This window comes from Columba livia, chromosome 7 (assembly GCF_036013475.1).
Source record: "Columba livia isolate bColLiv1 breed racing homer chromosome 7, bColLiv1.pat.W.v2, whole genome shotgun sequence".
NCBI lineage: Eukaryota > Metazoa > Chordata > Aves > Columbiformes > Columbidae > Columba > Columba livia.
This window is the reverse complement of record NC_088608.1, coordinates 20,756,009-20,775,601: the sequence shown is the minus strand read 5'-3', so window position 1 is coordinate 20,775,601 and position 19,593 is coordinate 20,756,009. Positions and strand designations below refer to the sequence as shown.

The window sequence follows — 19,593 nt, the reverse complement described above, 5'->3', positions numbered from 1 at the left end:
ATACAATCACCAATACGTGGAGAAAATATTCTTTTGGCTCTGAATGCCTTCATACCTTTTAAAATATAGAAAACATATAAATGTTACTAGATGAAAGTGATTGGGATAACTTATGACTGAATGGCATGTAGTATCTGAATGGGACTGACTTGCTTTCTGTGGTTTCAGTGGATATTGCTTGTGAATCTCCATTCCGTTTCCGATGTGAAAACAATCGCTGTATATATAGTCACGAGCTGTGCAACCAGGAGGACGACTGTGGAGATGGAAGTGATGAGAAAGAGGAACACTGTATGTTTACCAAAAAAATGAGCAGCAAATTCACTACTTGTGATGTGCTTAATGTTTAATAACACCAAAGGACTATAGAAATGTCAAAATTAAACATAAATTATGAAAACTACACCTCAGTATGAAATAATTTGTACTGTGATTATAGGTATTATGTATTCCCATCTCTCCGTACAAGTAGCAAAAATGAGCAAACGTTTATATGAAAAGAACAGAATATGGTTTTCAAAATCATATTTTATTTCATTATGAGCAGCAGCTAAATTGTGTCAACTAATTAAGAACTCCACTTAAGAAAGAAAGAGTTCGCTATATTGTAAAATGAGGATGGGATGTATAGCTGGGACTTTTAAAATAGAGAAACGGATACTTCTGAATTTGTTATGCAGATAGTAAGACTGTTGATATTTAGGCCCAAATCCTGCAGAAACTCTGTTAATATTTAATAGGTTTTTGCCCCAGATATCTTATGTAGTTCTCATTGACTATGTTGATTTTTGTATTATCAAGTTCAATCATATTTTTAGTTGCTTAATGATATTATTTGCTGGTTTTATTGTATAATATTCTTAAATATTGTACTATATTGTAACTACTAATAGTTCACTAGTATCTCAATCTCTTGAATTCTGCAGTAGATACATGAAGTATATCATTAAAGGATATTAATATATTTGTGTTATTAAAAAGGAAGTTCAATCAACTGTTAACAAGAAGAATTTGCCTTCAGTCTTTCTCAAATGGAGAGGCTTTCCTACAGATTTCCAAAGTCACTCTAGTAGTTATTTTGCCGATCGCATCAGGTGGAATAGTGCCGTCTGTTGGGATTGTGTAGTTGAAACTGTGACAGAGGAGTGTTTGTCTTCTTGACTGTAGGTAGAGAACCAACTCCAAGACCTTGCACAACTGAAGAATTCAAGTGCAGTAATGGAAATTGCATTCCTCTCCATTATGTCTGTGACAATTATGACGACTGTGGAGACCATTTTGATGAAATTGGTTGCAGTAAGTAGTAATATCAATAGAATAAAAGATTACAATGCTCTTGAAATAAAAATTTCTGAACATGATAACAGTACATGTTTCTTTTTGAATAGCATACTAAGAAGTATTGATTTTTAATTAGCCTGTGCTAGGATTATCCAATTAGCCATGAGAATATCTTCTGTTTTCTCTCTTTTGGGGAAACCCCTATGAAATTAAGTGCTCTGAACAGTCCTTTTTAGGCTTACAGTATTTATGCGTCACCAAAAAGGGTCTGATCCTGTTTTGAAATGGGTCACATTATCGAGGCAAAAACATCCAGATATTTCAATCATAGTTGCAATAGGCCAATCTACGGAATTATTCATGGTCAGACTGTGAATTGATGTAGGTTGCTCTAGCCTTGTTAAAAACAAATGTTTGTTGAAATGCTGTTATTGTCGTGTTTACAGACATGACCACAGAGTTCTCTGAGGACAGCCAGTCTTCAGGCTGAGGACCCTCTCAGATCCTCTGCACACAACTTTTATTATCTATGCATTATAAATTTGCTAGCATCCATTTAGATGCAAAAGTTTTGACTTCAAGGCATGAGGCATTTTTTTCCCCTCATGGGTCTTGGGAAAAAAAAAAAAAAATCCTAACTTTTTATATCAATATATAGACAGCTGCTGCAGAGTGGTAACATGAGCATATAGTTGCAATTTCAATTTGTCAGGTTTTGATGGCTTTAAGTGAAAGCGTGCCAAATGATGCCCTTGTGATTTGCAATCCACGTGTATCTTTTTTCATGCTCTGTCAATGAGCATATTTAGCTTTTCTACTTATAGAACAGGTTTGAGTTTGAAAGTACTTTGTGTGTTTGTAGAGTATGTCAGAATTAACAGAGTTCTATGTGTACTTTATAGAATGATATAATTTTCATTACCTATTACAGAGCATCTGTCATCCCCGACTTGTTTTGTCCGTTATAGGTCTGTTTTAAAGGGCAGTTCATTCTGTGCAGTGACCTGTATTGCCTTCAGTAGGCATTAGATTAGGTACAACATAAACAAGCCATCATCTTCTCTCTAATTTTCAGATAGAAATAATGTAGGGTCTGTGTTATGCATGATAGCAATTGATAACATTTTTTGTTTAGCTGATAAGAAAGGACTGGGTGAGAAGGAGGTAGGTTGGCACAGGCAGGGGTTGGAGTCAAGTCCTTAAATAGGTTCTGCAGTTGCTACAGGGTGTTGGTAATGTAGGGTGCCGTTTCTCTGAAGGAAGGTGAGCTTGGGTGGTTATGGCTCTTATCCTGACTCTTTTCACTTACACTTCTTACTTGACAGCTGTCTTGACCAGTGTTTACCATGGTCTTGTATTTAATTATGCCTTAGAGAACAGATGTTCATATTAATTGAGATTCAATTAGGAAAAAAAAAAGGAAAGAAAACTATCATTATCATTGAAAATGTTTTTCAAGTAGACAATAATGATCAAAATTATGATGCCTACCTCTCAGTAATAATTTTATTTTTTGGTTATAATTGTAAAAATTACTATTTTTTCAGATCCTGGAACAGCGCGAACTTGTGCAGAAAATATCTGTGAACATAACTGTACCAACCTGAATGAAGGAGGATTTATCTGTTCCTGTAGGCCAGGGTACAAGGCCAGTGAAACTAACCGAAACTCCTGTGATGGTATTTGCAATGTTCTAAATATCTTCTTACTGATAAGTGTTCGGTGACCTGTCACTTCACCATTCTAATGCGACAAACAGGATTTTTATGCATTTAGCAGATGCTTCCTCAAAAGTTTTACTGCTGAATCGTGTTTTCCAACATGTAGGCCTCACTCAACAAAGAACTGGCTCCACAGTTCAGACTTGGTTTTAAGCTTTTGGTGGCTGTAGGTGTATGTTTTTGCTTTACTGTATATAGGTTTTTTTTCCCTTACTGAAATATAGCTTACTGAAGGTCATACTCTCCTTCTGTTCTGCTCCAGAACAGACCTCCAGTAAAGGGCCATTGTGCCATGTTTTTGCTGTGGTTATATGCAGATACATTATGGTGAGGACTTTGCCCAAAGGTCATTGTTTGTGGTCATGCAATATGGTACGTTCACAGTTACCGTTGCAGTATGTTTTGATGAGAACATTTCTGTTTGTTGCTCCCAGCTCTTGAAGACAATTTGTGTAGTTTTATTAGACATGATCCAAGGCCACCCTTCCCATTCCATCCTGCTGATACTGTTTCTGAGGACTAGGTCTCTTTGCTTCAGTATTTCAAGATGGCTTTGCTCTTTCATCTCATTGTAGTCATGCCTCATCTTTTGCCTTTTCTTGGTGATTTAACACAAAAATGCATGATCAAAACTGTCTCTCTGAGAAGCAATCTCATAAGCAGGAGCAATGCAGTTATTAGCAATCTGTAGTTAAGACATGTTAAACAGTAGATGAGTGATGGAGAGTTCTGTCCAATAACAGATGCTGATGTTAAAGACCATTTATTAGGTCACTTATCTTTTAGAATATGTGGGAAAGGGACAAACCCACCACTTCATGGATTAAAGGTGACCCACGTGTGAAAGAAAGAGCTTAAAGTCTAGATATCTTTTCTCTACTTATGTCTAGATATCAATGAGTGTGAGATCTTTGGAACATGCACACAGGACTGCAAGAATTCCAAAGGAAGCTACGAATGTTTCTGTGCAGATGGCTTCAGGTCTGTGGGTGATCAACAAGGGAAACAGTGCGCAGCTAATGGTATGTTAACTGATACGCATATGGATTGCTACCTGTAAAGAGCAAGTGGAGTATAGTAAGTTAATGAATATAATCATCTCTTTTTTAGGAAGGGGATAATGAAAAGCAAATTTTGTTCTGTAACTTAATATTATTGGTGTATTCTACCCATTCCATAATCAGGAATAGAAGTGGTCATCTCTGCTTCCACTTGTAAACATGAAAAACAATATCTTGATTTGGATGCCTACCTTCCTTTCTCCTGAAATTCTCTGCAAACAAAAACCTGCTTATCCTGTGGTTGTCATCAGAAATTAATGTTGCCTGTTCCTGAAGTTTAGATTTTCTCAACAATATAATGCATCAGAAGAAAAGTGCATTAAACTCGTACAAATCCAAGGCAGTTTGATGACAGATGGCCATTCATTGTTCATGGACTGATGCACACAAACAGAAGGACTTTGCCCAATGTTTAACATCAATCATTAGCTTTTTATCAGTGCAGTGACTGCAGTGTGTGACAGTCGTTGAATTCGTAGAGAGTTGATTCAGAAAATAGTAGTAATAATAAAGAGCTGAGGAAAATAGAAGGGAAGTGGCAATGCAGCAGTATTATACAAAAGACAGAAACAATATTGTATTTAGAAAAGCACTTTAGCAGATTTAAGAGATACATGGTAGAAATGTGGTGTGACCATTGAAAAAGTAAAATCTTCAGAACAGCATGCCTGTGACCAAAACTGCATACTGCTGGAGGTTTTGAAACCTAAAAAATATTTGTAATATGATAAATGGTACAATAAAGCCATGTCTCCAGTTTCCAATCCAGTGGCCTAATTCAGCCAGTATTTACTGTTGAGTATGAGACTGGACATAAAAACAGCCATTTGCACCTGAGTTTCTGCCTGGCTGCTTATTTATGTGCCTGAGACAGAAATCCACACGTTGAAACGCTTCTTCATAGGCTTTATTCAAGAAGCATCTAGACACCCAAAGTTTTCAAGACTAAATGATAGAAGATAACGTGATTGTAGCTAATAACATAATGAAGTTTGTTGTGCCTAAAGTTCTGCTTCTGTGTATGCTCAGAACTCTACCACCCTTTGCAGTACAAGCTCACATGACACGTGAATGAGGGCATCCTTTGTCTGTGTCTGCTGCAGGCCTGGTCAGCAGGCATTTTCAGAACACACGTAGAATGTTGAGCTTCCTTTTTCCTGTAGTAGGAAATGCTGTCGGTTTCTACACTGAATTGTATGTTCATTAGGGAATAGAGTCACTTGCACTATTCTCCCATAGTTGGGTGTGACTTAGAGGGAAAGGGTTATGTTCAAATAAACACTTAATAGTAAATTGAGCATTGTTAATTGGAAAAGTCACTGATAAATGAGATTTTCCTTTCCCAGGTGAATGTCTTGTCGTTTCTGATTGAGTCTGTGAAAATGTTATTAGTGTAGGAGAACTTATTTGGATGAAAGCTTATGATTGAAGTCCACAACTCCCAAGTGGACTTGGTCCTTAGCAAAAATGATGGAGCAATTGAATTTTCTCACCAGCAAAAAGAGCCAGATGGGACTGATACTCTCTGTAGTCTTTAGAGTATTGAGGCAAACCCCAAATTAACCTGTGGCTGGATAGGAGAGCATTCATCTGGATATGGAGACATTAAGATTTAAAGACTTTCAGATAGAAGAAGTCAGGTTCTGGCTCAAGGTAGCAGCAATTTATTTGTGCTTTCAAAATTGTTTCCCATGCTTTGGGATGGGGCAGTGAATTGCATAGTGTATACTGGCATCCTGTTTTTGAGATGTGAGGTGTTGATATGCCAGCACTGTAATGTTTAAGAATTTTTGAGGAATTATTCCTTAATGATTACTGCTGCAAAAAAATCTGTGGTGAAAGGGATAATACTGTCATCAGTGGTAAGTATTTATAGAGTTTTTAATGGATTTTGCAAAGCCAATAAGTTTGAATAGCTCTGAAGCTTTAGAAGTGACCCCATGTTCCTTCTGCTTCTTATTTGAACAGAACATGTGAAAACCCCAGTTTAGTTTTGACTAGAAGTGACTTTCATCAGTTTCTTCTAAAATGAGAAATACAGGGAAGTAAAATTCATTGTTATTTCCCAGGTAATCCTCCATTGTTGCTGCTGCCAGATAATGTGCGGATTCGAAGATACAATATCTCATCGGAACAGTACTCTGACTATATTGATAATCAGGAGCGCATCCAAGCTCTGGATTATGATTGGGACCCTGAGGGGATAGGCCTGAGTGAGTATGTGCAGAATGTTAATACTCAACCATGCAATGGTTGGCTTAAAAAGATGCATTTCTGCAGCATAGATATTTAATTTATGCTGGAAATCAAATCAGATTAGATTAACTGTCCAGGTCTTGGTTGAATGTGACCCTCCCCTCTATTCGTTCTTCAGCATCAGTGTGGTTCATTTTCATGCTTTAATTTAGTTTAGCTACGGTTTGTTCTGTTTTTCCCTTTGTTTTGGTGTGAGTTCAGCTGTAGGATTGTGGCTCTTCAGGGTTATGCAGTAGTAGAGGCTTGCTATAAATGAACCCCTTCCTTGACTTATGCCTCTGCCAGTCCCCAAACCTGGTTCAAGTCTTGCAAGAACTAGTCCTTATAATAAACAGGAATGGCCAGTAGATCCCTGTATTAGCTTATGTCTTTGCCTCTTTATCAGCTTCCCTGCTTTTGCCCTTTTTACATGCCCACTGTCTTGGGCCATACTTGCTCCTTAGGGTAATGAGAGTCTAAATTACTCTAAAAATCTCATATGAAGGCTTCAAAGCTAAGACCTTCTCCTCTTGAAAAATATAATAACATATTTCTTGATAATCTAGATCAAGATGATTGTAGATGTGCATCTTACCTTAAAAATCTGCAGACTAACACAATGCAATTTAATTGAACAGATGACTTCATGTTATTAATAAATAAATGGGTCTGGTATCTTCACATAAGAGCCTCGGAAGGATTAGAATTTTCCAAAAATATGGAATGGACGTTAAAAACGATCTTTGTAATATTTTTTGAAGGTGTTGTGTACTTCAGCATTCTGGGACAGGGTTCTGAGTTTGGAGCCATCAAACGTGCTTATCTGCCCACATTTGACAGCAGTAGCAACAATCCAACAAAGGAAGTTGACTTGAATCTCAAGTACATAGTGAATCCTGATGGGTTGGCTGTTGACTGGGTTGGAAGGTAAGTGCACTGAAAAACACTTAGATTATATATTTAAGCTGAAGAAGAAGAGCAGTTTTATCGCTCCTGCTAGAAATTTGCTTGCTGACAGTCTATTGTGTGATTCCTTCGAGATGTAGGCAGTCCATACAGCCTTGACATCTTTGAAGGCCATTTATATTGGATAGTTAAAGAAAAAGGAAAGACTTATTCCAGTCTGAGGCTTGATATGTAGCTTTCATTATCTAGACTCTGTGTTAGGTGATGTATGCTGTTAGGTGTTGTGTCCTATGAAACACTTAGAGAGTTGCTCATGCACTATGTCACCCTGATTTCTAGAGCAGGATAAAGCCACTCTGGTTGGCTGAAGTGATTCACTAGCCTGAAAAATTGTGCCAGTCATGATGGAAAAAATAAGTGGAAAATTGTATCTTGCCTTCTAGCAGTTTAAAGTATGAGATAGATGTCCTAAGGTCTGGGCTAGCCTTCAGCTTTCAGGTTATTTTGCTGTTTGCTTTGTGAACTACAAGCCACTCAAAAAACCAAATGTGTCTGAGGGCAGAAGGAAGTGCCAGATTTTCTGTTTACAAATCTATATGGTCATGAGCGCAAGGATAAAGAATATTTATCACCAGCATCCTTGGGAGGCTAGCATCTTCAGCACTTCAAACATGGTGTTACACTGATTCCAGGACAATGCTGAAACGTATTTTAAAAAAACATATTGGAGTGTCTGCACATTATGTAACTGATACATGATTTGAGACAGTTCTTCTGCCCATCTGCAAAATAGGAATTGTAGTATTTTCTCACATTTCCAAGCCAATTATGCGATAATTTTTTTCCATCAAAAGGCACTGTATGTTTAGTGAGTGCATAATAATGTTTATTATCTAAGGTGAAAAAAATAATAAAGCCATGGGTTGGCTTTATTATAAAGCCATGATGATAAAGATGGGCAAAATTCAAGGAAGACTAGACTGAGTGCCCTGTTTGTAAGGACTGAAAGTATTTATGTCTGATGTGGTAACAATCTATTCATTAACATCTCTGTTAGAAAACAAAAATCTAGAGAGCACTAATAAGCTGGATACCTTCAGAGTTGCTGCATAAATTACATGGTAAATAAATTTTTATTCATAATGAACCTTATCATCTCCTGGAAAACCAAATATTTAAAGATGCTCATTAGCCACCTCTGGTGCTTAAAGTAACAATGGAAGTTCTTAGTAGCCTTTCAACGAAGATTATTTGACAGGGAACAGAGGCAGCTGCAGAAACTTTGTCAGAGGAGAAAACTAGTGAGCCGATAGATCACGTTTTCTAAACTCACCTATGTTTAGGGTCTTTATGTTCCAGAATGAAAAAGTTCAGATGTAATTAATGAAGCTTCATTACATTAATTCTGTTTGGGTTTTATATACCTTTTCTTATTTTGTTTTTCTTTTTTATTCCTCTCCCAAGTTTAAACTATTTACTTTTGGAATGTTTTGTGTTTTATGTAATTCAGGCATCTTTACTGGACTGATGCAGGGACTAATCGCATAGAGGTGGCAAAATTAGATGGACGGTACAGAAAATGGCTTGTCTTTTCTCTACTGGATCAGCCAGCAGCTATTGCTGTCAATCCAAAACGTGGGTAAGTACTACAGGACTTCCCAGAATTATTTTCAATGCTATTCAACACCAAAAACTCCTGAAATGGTAAACTTCAAAGGAAAGACTAAGGGAGTGCCTTCTGGAGTTTCCCTTTACTCATGTTAGGAAATTTGTGTATACGTGGAAAAAGAATATTTTAGGATTAAATTTCATATGGGCACTTGTGTTGGTGACAACAATAGGTAGGTCAAATAAAAATCTCCTTTCTACCATCCTGCGTATCCACCAAATTCCCTTGTTACTACTGAAATAGGGAAATTGATGGGAATGTCTCTTTACCAGCTCCAAGCAATACAGGCACAGCCTCCTTCACAGTGGTGGGCAATGTAAATGCACTGGTACGTTCAACAACTGTACTTGCTACATCTTGTATGGATCACCAGATGTCCTGTTCACATCTGCAAAATATAGGTTACTGAACAGCTTTATGTTCACAACTGACCTTTTCCATGAAACTCCAAAGGATAATCATGGTGACCAAATGCTGAACTATATTAAATTCTGGTTCTGTCCTTTCAGGCTCATGTATTGGACTGACTGGGGAAGGCAGCCAAAGATCGAATGTGCCTGGATGGATGGACGACAAAGACAAGCTCTGGTCTCTGAAGACCTTGGCTGGCCAACAGGGCTTTCTATTGATTATTTGAACAATGATAGGATCTATTGGAGTGATTCTAAAGAAAATATTATTGAATCCATGAGGCCTGATGGGACAGACAGAACTGTAGTATTACATGGAGGTAAGAACTAATTATGCATTACTATAATAGTAACCAAGATGTATGCTAACAGGCGGTTGGGCTTCACAAGTGAGGCTATGTTTAGAGTAAGTCTTGGTAGTGTTTTCTCCTCCTTTATACAGGGATAAATGGCATGCCAGGTTCAGAGCTCATTATGCCTGGTCACTAGATTCCCTGAGGGTCATTTACATGACCCAAATAGGGCACAATGTGGAAAATTGGATTCTTGCCTTTTTAAGCAGTCTGCAGGTACAGTGGCATGAAGTGGTCAGGCACATGAGGGGTATATATAGCTGCAAATGTCTTAAGATGAAAGGCTTAGAATATGTATTTAAGCTGGAGAAGAAGAGCAGTTTTATCGCTCCTGCTGGAAATCTGCTTGCTGACAGTCTATTGTTTGGTTCCTTTGAGAAGTAGGCAGTCCATACAGCCTTGATGTCTTTGAAGGCCATTTATATTGGATAGCTAAAGAACGAGGGGAAGTCTGGAAGAAAGATAAATTTGGAAGTGGAGAAAAAGTGAAAGTGCTGACTGTAAATCCCTGGCTTACCCAAGTGCGCATCTATCACCAGCACAGATACAATCAGTCCGGTAGGTAATGAGCATCCTGGCAAACTGTTCCTTGCTGTGAGACTGAAGTTGGTATTGATATCTTCAAAGAGCTTAGTAATCTTCCCATAAAGCATCTATCAGTATGTGATAATACTCATTTCTGAAAACCTAAACATGGAATAGAGGCTGGCAAATATTTTCTGCATATCCAAAGTGAAACCAGCAGTGGATTACTACACACTGCTCCTTAGAGTCTCTTAGTTCTGAGTTATGACCCTGTCCTTTCTCTTCCCTTTCATCTTGGAGTTGCCATAGAAGTGGCAGTCATGATATTTATTTATCCTGGTAACATGCAAAGTGCTGACTGTTAATACTGCCTCTAAGGTGGGTGCTTCAGTTGTGACATGTCCAGAGTAATCACAGGAAAGGATGTGCAGAAGAACATCCAGCATATCCCTCTTTAAAGGTGTTTTAACTTTCAGATTCAGAAAGCACCATGTTGTTTGGAGATGTACAGTTTCTTCTTGGTGCTACACTGGCTCCTAAAGGTCATGGTCTCTCCCTTAAGAACATAAGAAAAAGCAGAGAGAAAGTTTTTTTATATAAACGTGGAATTTGGATGTCAGTTGTTTTAGGAAATGGATCTAGGCTTGTTCAGATTTTTGGTGTGTGATATTGATGAGATACACTACTGACTAGGGAATTCTGCTGTGTTACCTCAGGAATATGCTGCACTGCTCCTTCAACTGCCTTTCTAATTTTTGGTTTTTTTCAGTGCCTAATCCTTGTAAAGATGTCTGCAGCCACCTCTGCTTGCTGAGACCAGGAGGGTACACCTGCGCTTGTCCTCAAGGGACTCGGTTCATAGAAGGCAGCAGCACAGAGTGTGATGCAGGTAGAACAATTTGTCAAGCTGGAAACGAAAGCAAAGGAAGCTTTTCTTTAGGAACACAAATATGTTACTGAATTAGAAATGTGGAGGGATGAGCTAGCTGATATAATAGGTCTTGTAGGTCAGGACATCTGGCTTTTATTCTCAGCCATTACTGACTTGTGGTTACCTTGTGCATTTCATGTAATCTCTTTGTATATAATTTGTAAAATGGATATAGATGTATCGCTCCAAATAGTCCAAATTCATCACAGTTTCTGATTTCCGTTTTGAAATCCCAAAATATTTTCATTTTTTTCCAAGTGTGTTGATTTCAGAACTAGATAATCTCTGACAAATTATGGCTTACAGTTATGTTTGCAATTCTGTACAACATGTTGTTTGATCAGTATAATAGAAGGCAACAGATACTTGAAACAAAGCTTATGGAACTTAAAGTGTGAACAGGGATAACTTCCAGATAATCATCAAATGCTGGAAAGCCTTTTAAGCACTAGAATTTAGTGCCTGGTTGTTGCATTGCAGCAAAGCCCCCACAGTGCTTCCAGGAGCACCAATAAAATACAATTGCTCAGCCTTTCCTGAGAAGAAAGAGCATACCACTGCAGGATTTCTATTTCTCTAGCTGAGAGTCTGCATTCCTGGCTTACAGTGATGTGGGTGGTAGCCAGGTGTCCTTGTACTTGTCCTTGCAACAGCTTTCTACTAAATTATGCTTTACAACATCTGGCATCTTTTCTATGGTTAATCTTCTCTGAATTCTTTTCTTTTTGAATTAAGAGAGAAGATGTCATAAATTTTTACACTGCCTTACCTCTAAATTACATTTTCTTGATATTTGTTAATGCTCTTTCTCTTGCCACATGCTGTGAGCTGCAGAATGCAAAGCTAGTAATGTGATAACAATAGTGAATGGAAGTGTGTGATACATGTTTAAATTAGGGTTCAATAACACTGTTGATAGCATTTGCTATTTGGCGTTTATTGCTTTGAGGACACTGCATTTGCTATTCTGTGCTGAAACTGATGTACAACAAATGTCCAGGAATTAAGAAAACTGAAAACTGTGCTCGACCTTATTGTGAGGAAAAGGAGAAGATAGCAAATAGGATATACCAAACTGTCCCCATTCTGAACTTCAGTTTTTACCTTGACTTTAAGCAAATTTTTTAGCCAGTGAACTGTGACTGCCATAATTGACATACTTGCCAAATATAGCTTTTGTGTATACATTTAGTTTATTTGGTCCTTTCCCCATATTGCAGCTACTGAGAAACACAGCCTGCAAGACCTCTGCATTTCCCTTTTTTGTATCCCATTTACTTGAAGGGAGTTTTACCTGTAACGGACATTTTAACAACAGACTTCCTCTGCCTCTGGCTGAAAAAAAAAGAAAACGACAAAAGTATTATGATATAACTTATTAGTGTATGACACTCTCTCCAAGTCCATCCTTAATTTATAGCCTATAATGATCTCTAAGATCCAGCGCTTCTCCGATGTGATCTACACTCAGGGCTCCTGGAGGGCAGCTGCAATGCTGGCACAATACAGAACAGGCTCCTGCGCTGCCTGGCGCCCGTCTGCCAGCCCGTGCTCTGTGCTGACAGAACACTCTGAGCACTTGGGATTTCTCTCTAGTTCTCACTGTCAGAATATATGAGAGTTTAGAGGGCCCTCCTGTTTGCGCATTTCCATCCACTGCTTTTATTCCTTAGTAAATGCATCACAGTTTGGCTTCTGTGCATCTTGCAGCTGGTTGGATGGAAGAGCCTGGGTGAAGGAGATAAAGTGTCGCTGCTTCCTGAAGGGAGGGGTTTGAAGGGCAGTGGTGGGCTGCATTGCACGGGCAAAAGAAAGTGATGGGACATACAGCTTTTGCGTTGTCTCTGCCTACTTTCCTGAGTAAGTTATTTTCCAAGAACAGGCTTTACTTCAATTAAAATAAGCTAATTTGGCAGAAGGATAAGAGCAACAAACACAAACACAAAACAGCAAAGCTTCTGAAAAGTAGCCTGTGAGTTTGCATACACAAGTTCTTTAGAGATAAACAACATGGTCTATAGTATAATTTTTTTGTTGAAGATGTCTTCATAACACATATGTGGCTTTCAAATTTTGCAGCTATTGAATCCCCTCCCACAATGCCACCAGCATGCAGGTGCATGTATGGAGGAACATGCTATATAGATGAAAGTGGTCTTCCAAAATGCAAGTAAGTCAGTATGTTGTTAGGGTAGTCCTGGGTCAGATTGTGCCGATTTAGTATCACGGAACAATTAAACTCTTTGAAATGTGTTGGAAATGCTTCAGAAGATGTCATATATCTGAAGTAGCATATTTGTAACAACCACAGAAAAAGACATACACACATAAAAATACCAGCAAATAAGCAATGTAAATACATTAATTTGGGGGGAAAAAAAAAAAGAAAAACAGGAAGGCAAACCACTGAGGATTCTAGTAAAAGGCTATGCCAAAACATTGTAACAATGGAGAAGTAATGCTCAGTAAAAGGAACAGCCAGTAGATGCCACCAGTGCTCTGCTGAAACCAGATCTTTTGACTTCAGTGACTAGTTTTCTGACTCAGCACTTTCTATTTGCACTTTTGATTCTGTGAATATATTATCTTTACAGTCGGTGAAATAAATAATTGCCGAGCATGGAGTTAAAAATCTGTGTCATGTTGATAAACATTACAGAATATAATAATAATACTGAGATCGTAGGCTTAATAAATGCCATTCAGTCAGCTGTCCTTCTTATACTTACAGGTGTTCTTATGGCTACACTGGGAATTATTGTGAAATAGGATTCTCAAAGGGAGTCCCTCCTGGAACAAGTAAGCTTCAAGTATATGTTACACGTGATGCTTTGAGCTAAGGAATGTATAAACCTCACTATGATACTTCTTCAGGGTCAAGCTTATATTTCTCTGGGCTCTTTTTTACACTAAACTGTGCTTGCTTGAATGTTTGCCTATTCTTCTGTCTTTGATAGCAGCAGTAGCAGTGTTGCTGACGCTCATACTAATCATAATAACTGGAGTATTAGCGGTTGGAGGCTTTTTTAACTACAGAAGAACAGGCTCCCTTTTACCAGCACTTCCCAAACTGCCAAGGTATGTTTTGAGGGCTTTCATAGCTGGAATATCTGTGCACTGAAAATGCTTGTTTGTTCCTAAATATTTCTGAAAAATTCCATTTGTTTGCCTTGTGCTTATTCTGCTGGAATATGGGAAGTGCACTGTTGCAGCAATTCTGGTGGATTTTTGATTCCAAGCAGAATCATATCTGATCATGATTTTGTAACAAAGGACTATTGTAAAAGTCTTCTACATTGTAAACTAGCTTTTAAATAGTGAGCAATATAAAAGACTTTACCAGAACCAGAGCAGTATATTCAGTTCAAAAAGATATGAAAGACCATAGTTACATATGTAGTTTTTTTTGTTGTTTGTTTGTTTTGTAAAACTTTGTCAGAAGATCATTCTGCCAAAGAGGTCTTTTTAACATCAGAAGGCTGAGCTCATCTGCAACACTGTATTCATCTGTTTAAAAATAATATGGGGCATGTGTAGTGAATTTCTTTCTGTTTCCAGTCCCTGAGAAGTCTGGGATTTTTTAGGTTCCTGCTCTTCTGGCAGCCGTACTGTCCAGTGAAATATCATTCAAAAATATTTGATGTTTCAAATCAAAAGATGAATAAAAATATTTGTAATGATTTTAAATTACTTTTTAAAAAACGTCAGAACACGATGCTTTGAATTTTTTTTAGCTTTAAGCAAATTGTGTGTTTTTAAAGGCATAAAACTGCATCTTCATAGTCTTTGCACCAATTTCACAGTAGTAGCTCTTAAATCAGTGTAATTAAATCACTCTAATCAGTAATGTGGACATAGTTACAACTGCTTCCTCACTGGAGGATTACAGCAAACTAAATTTATTTATGACTTGATGTAGTTAAATTGGGGCAAAATTTTTGCGCAGATCGGTCCTGCAGACAAAGATGTTGTAAGAGATCTCCAAGCTGCTCACTCAAATTCCCTGTTTCTTGCTTTCTCGAATGGAAGTTTTCTGCACTGTCACATAGTGAAGAAGTAGAAATTTTAATGACTGACTTGAATTCTGCTGTTCAACAGCACTTCTCATAAGTTACGAGGCCATGTGAAATGGAGATGGCAGTCTTTTGTCTGTAAGGCTTGATTCACAGTTTTAATTTCTGCCATGAATATGCCTTAGTGCTGCCATCACTCAGTCCCTCCTTAAACCGTTAACTCTTACCTTTACTGCAGAGTGAACTCAAGCTATAGCTTAGCTGTTACCCTTGACATGGAACTTGTCCATGTACAGGAATTATAGCTAAGATTTAAATTTTTTTTAAATTGAATCAGCTGATGCCCATGGGGCCAACTGGTAAAGTGTGTGCACAACACACCAGCTGTAGGCAAGAGTTTTAGCACAAGCCATCTCTAATGAGGACACGCACATGGAAAGATCATTTCAGCGCTTTGTCTTCCTTCAAGTTAAGCAACTTTGACAAAATGAGCTCAATGATTAACAGTGGATGTGTAGTTGCATGGTTTCTGGGGAACTGCATGCTCAGAGTTCTGTGTGGAAAGTGCTGTATTTGCCTACTCACTACTGTCTTTCACTGCTCCTATTATTTTGAGCCTGACTGTTCTTTCAGACCATTTTCAATATTTCTCATGCAAATCTAATGTGCACTTGTGTAAGTCTATACACAGATTGAACATTTGCTTATATGGAAACAGTACAGTGTAGGTACCTTCTTGATTTGCATGCATAAACATCTTTAGTATAGGTGTTGGAATTATATCCACAAATTTGTATGCCATTTCAGCTGCATTTTTTTAAAAATCAGTTTCAATGAATTTGAATAACTAAATAGATTCATGAATTTGTTTGTAAATCAACAGTGAAGTAAGAGTAGTCAAAATGTAGGTAAATTTGTGAGAATTGTAATTCATTGAGTTCATTTGATGTCTACATGAGCACACATAAAGATAGTTGAGATAATTCGAAATGGGCTAGCTCAGGTTAAAAAAAACATGTTGAACTAATGCAGGAATATTACTTCTGGTGCCCTTGCTAGTGTGGTTATAGCCAGCAAAAATTCCAAGTGACAATTATGCTAAGAAGCACAAGGAGAAAATCTGTACTATAAGCTCTGTCTCTGTATAATTTTATATATATATATACACATATATATATTTTTTTTTTTTAATTATTATTATTTATTTTTTTTTAGTTTAGGCAGTCTTGTAAAATCGACTGAAAACAGCAATGGAGTAACTTTCCGATCTGGAGCAGATGTGAGTATGGACATAGGAGTCTCTGGCTTTGGAGGAGACTCTGCTATAGACAGAGCAATGCAAATGGTAAGGTTTTGTTCTGAAATAATGTTTTTAAGTGGTGTTCTTTTAATGTCATTTTAGCTGATAGAAATCTATGTAAAAAAGATAGTAAGATGATAAATGTATTCTAAAAAAGTGAACATTGATTGCTAGTTTCCTTAAATAGATTGCTGTAAATTGAAGGCAAGGACAAATGTAGGCTGTTCTTCAAAATAATGTGACTTTTCTTAAGATTTATATGACAGAAATTAAGTCAATTACCCCCTTTCCTATTTCAGCATATTCATGGAATGTACAGGAAATGAATAGGCAAATGAAAATATTGTAACAAGGAATTTTTTTGAGGGCCTTTTTATTCCATAGAAGAGGTTAAAATGTGCGGTTTTCAAATCCAGACTGTATGTTAGAAACCCCAGAGGTAAAACTTGCGCTTGACCACAGCATACAGTACTTTGCACAACAAATTATAAATTGGACAGTTTCTTATTTTAACAAGTTTAAACAAATCATGTTTAATAGTTCTGGGAATATCTTAAAGTGTAACTTTAATTCATCTGTGTCTTGTTATGCACATCTGAGAAATAGCACATCCTTGTGTTTCCTAGACTGTATAGTTTTTCCACAGTTTTTCCCTGCTTACTACGAGAAGTATAATGTACAAAAGATCTTATAGGAAACAGATCACAGGTATGTCTGAATAATAAGCATTTGCTGCAAAGTCTGCACTGAAAACTCCCTAAACTTTTAAAGTTAAAGATAAATTACGGACTTAACTGACAGCAAATTAATGTGAAATGAAATAGCTAGTGAAAAATACCTCATAATAGATCTGTATGGCCTCTTTCTAGATGAAGAAACACACTCTTTGTTAAATCTAGGCAGTTTGTGTAATGAGACAACCATATGAACATTTCTGTAATTGCTGAAAATAGTTCTAGTCTTGAATATTACCTAAAATCTTTTTCATGCATAAAAAACTTTACAGTACTTTCCATTTTCTGGCCTCATATTGACATACTGAAGTCCAACTAAGGCAGTTTTTACATTGCTAATAATAGGTCTGGATACAGGCTATTTCTTTTTAAGTGGTGTTTAATTCTCCTTATGTATTCAGGATATAAACAAAAAATTGTATCGTTCACTGGGAAAGAATTTAAAGGGTTTGGTTTACAACAGCTAAGAACTGTGGCATGTGCCGTCTAAAATTTTAAGATCACATGTGCATGAGTAGATGTTAAAGGTTTATTTTTCAGTGTGGCTGTTCCTAGCCAAGCTGGGCCAATCTGAGGAAGCTGACAAGAGGTCACTGGGGGGTAAAGAAAGAGCCATACTCTGATAGCATAAGGCGTGAATCCTTCTGGCACAAAGCAGTGGTTTGTAGAAGTGTCGCAGGTTTAAGTACTAGCTGATGTACTATTCCCATGTTATTCCTCACTATTCCCGTGATGGGGCTGTGACAAGGTGCAGGACAAGTGAGGCTGGGTGGGGTTTTGCTTTCATTACCCTTCTGCCTGTTGCTGCTTTGCTGTTTCACCCTGACTGGCTGTCCTTATGAGGCACTAAATATTTTCTTAAGAAACACTTAACTGAGCACCTTTGCCCCCCTGCTGGGAGCACCGCAGCCGCAGCTCAGGGTTTGGCACAGTATGTGTGAAGCAGCTGCTGTCCGCGTGGTGGTCTTAATGCATAGGCAAAGCATAGATTTGTAATAAGAGACATGCTAAAATCTGTGAAACATTTTATTCCTGACATAACTCAGATGTTTTAACTAAGGAGATGCACTTACTGCTTTGTCTCAAAAAATACAGCAATCTCGCAGCTGGGACAAAATGAATGAATCCCATTCTTTTATGTGTCAGATAATGCTTATTAGTTTGTATGTCATTTTGAAGTCTCTAAAATGAAATATTTATTTTGGGATTATACTTCCTTGGATATGTCTTCCCTGTTGAAGGTGTGATTTGTGAGAGTCATCTTACTGTAAAATACATTAGTCAATTATTGAAGTGTGGGATTTTTTTTATCCAGCTAGGAAATGGGGTAATATTGGAACAATCAATGGTGCAAGCCTGCTGAGTGAAGGAGTAAAGTAATGGATGGTAAACTAAAGTTATTGTTTTAACAGATGCTAGATTTTGTGTAAGCCTATGTGAAATTAAGCGTGCATTGTTCCCTGAGATGAAGAATTGGACTATAAATCAATTCCCAGGAGTATGGAGGTGTTTATTGCACTGAATTGTTGTTTTGTTTGTTTTGTTTTTTCCCTTCATAGAATGAAAACTTTGCAGTGGAGTCAGGGAAACAGCCGATCACTTTTGAAAATCCAATGTATGCAACCAGAGACGGTGGAGCCAGCACAGCCAGTGCAGTTACAGTCGTTCGGCCAACGCATGTAAGCTTAGGCTTGACTTTTGCCTTTCGTTTTCCTTTATGTTCTTTTCTACTTTGAAGAACATTGATTTTCCTTCTTCTCCTACAGGTCGCAGCATCTGTTAGTGGGGAAAATGAAAATTTTGAGAATCCTGTGTATGCCTCTGTCATATCAGCTGGTCCAGAGGAGCCCCCTCAGAGTACAGGTGTACCTCAGGTAGGACATAGAAATGGCCTAAGGCTGCCTTGTTCATTTTGTGCTCCAAATCAGGGAAATTGAAATGTTAGAGAAGCTGCAGTATAGTTTCAGTTATCTTTTGAAGTGAATAGATTGGAACAGAGAGTTTCACTGTTTGTTGCGCTTCATTTTGAGGGCAGATAATAGTCTGAAAATTGTAACTGCTGTTAATTGTCGTTGCTTCTCAACAGAAGTTATTATAACTAAGGCTTTACTTTGGACTTTTAACAATTATTTGTAACCCCCTAATGAATCCTACCTTGAGAGAAGCAGCAAAGTGTGTGTTTTGTTATTTTTTTCCCCTATAAAATACAAAAAAGAAAACCCAAGAAAAAATATATTTTGGGTTAGAACAGTGAAAAGGGAGGGGTTTTTTTGGTATGGAAAATTTAAGTAAGGCATTTAGTCAGTTGTGCTGTCATCAGTTTTTTCACATTTATATGTAATTTTATCCATATTTAAAAGTGCTAGCAAAAACATTTAGGCCACTTTTTCTATGTGTTCTTGCAGGACATTTCAACAGTCGAGATCAAAGTATTGCCTCATCTAGATTATTCAT

General features: G+C 37.5%; 1 protein-coding gene across 5 annotated transcripts in view; it reads left to right on the top strand.

Annotated features, from left to right (window-relative positions):
* The window catches only part of LRP2 (LDL receptor related protein 2), a 120,374-nt gene that overhangs the window by 97,606 nt on the left and 3,175 nt on the right, over positions 1-19,593 (top strand). Inside the window, exons 62-77 of one of the 5 annotated variants that reach the window (XM_065069715.1) lie at positions 169-291; positions 1,168-1,296; positions 2,829-2,960; positions 3,893-4,024; positions 6,133-6,276; positions 7,060-7,225; positions 8,715-8,843; positions 9,383-9,603; positions 10,018-10,194; positions 10,931-11,050; positions 13,172-13,262; positions 13,824-13,891; positions 14,053-14,170; positions 16,321-16,450; positions 18,699-18,818; positions 18,906-19,013. In XM_065069715.1, coding sequence (XP_064925787.1) covers positions 169-291; positions 1,168-1,296; positions 2,829-2,960; positions 3,893-4,024; positions 6,133-6,276; positions 7,060-7,225; positions 8,715-8,843; positions 9,383-9,603; positions 10,018-10,194; positions 10,931-11,050; positions 13,172-13,262; positions 13,824-13,891; positions 14,053-14,170; positions 16,321-16,450; positions 18,699-18,818; positions 18,906-19,013 — 2,108 coding nt within the window. Of the gene's footprint in view, positions 1-168; positions 292-1,167; positions 1,297-2,828; positions 2,961-3,892; positions 4,025-6,132; positions 6,277-7,059; positions 7,226-8,714; positions 8,844-9,382; positions 9,604-10,014; positions 10,195-10,930; positions 11,051-13,171; positions 13,263-13,823; positions 13,892-14,049; positions 14,171-16,320; positions 16,451-18,698; positions 18,819-18,905; positions 19,014-19,593 lie in introns of those variants that run through there. The other 4 variants (XM_065069713.1, XM_065069714.1, XM_065069712.1 and 1 more) reach the window with 4 other exon arrangements.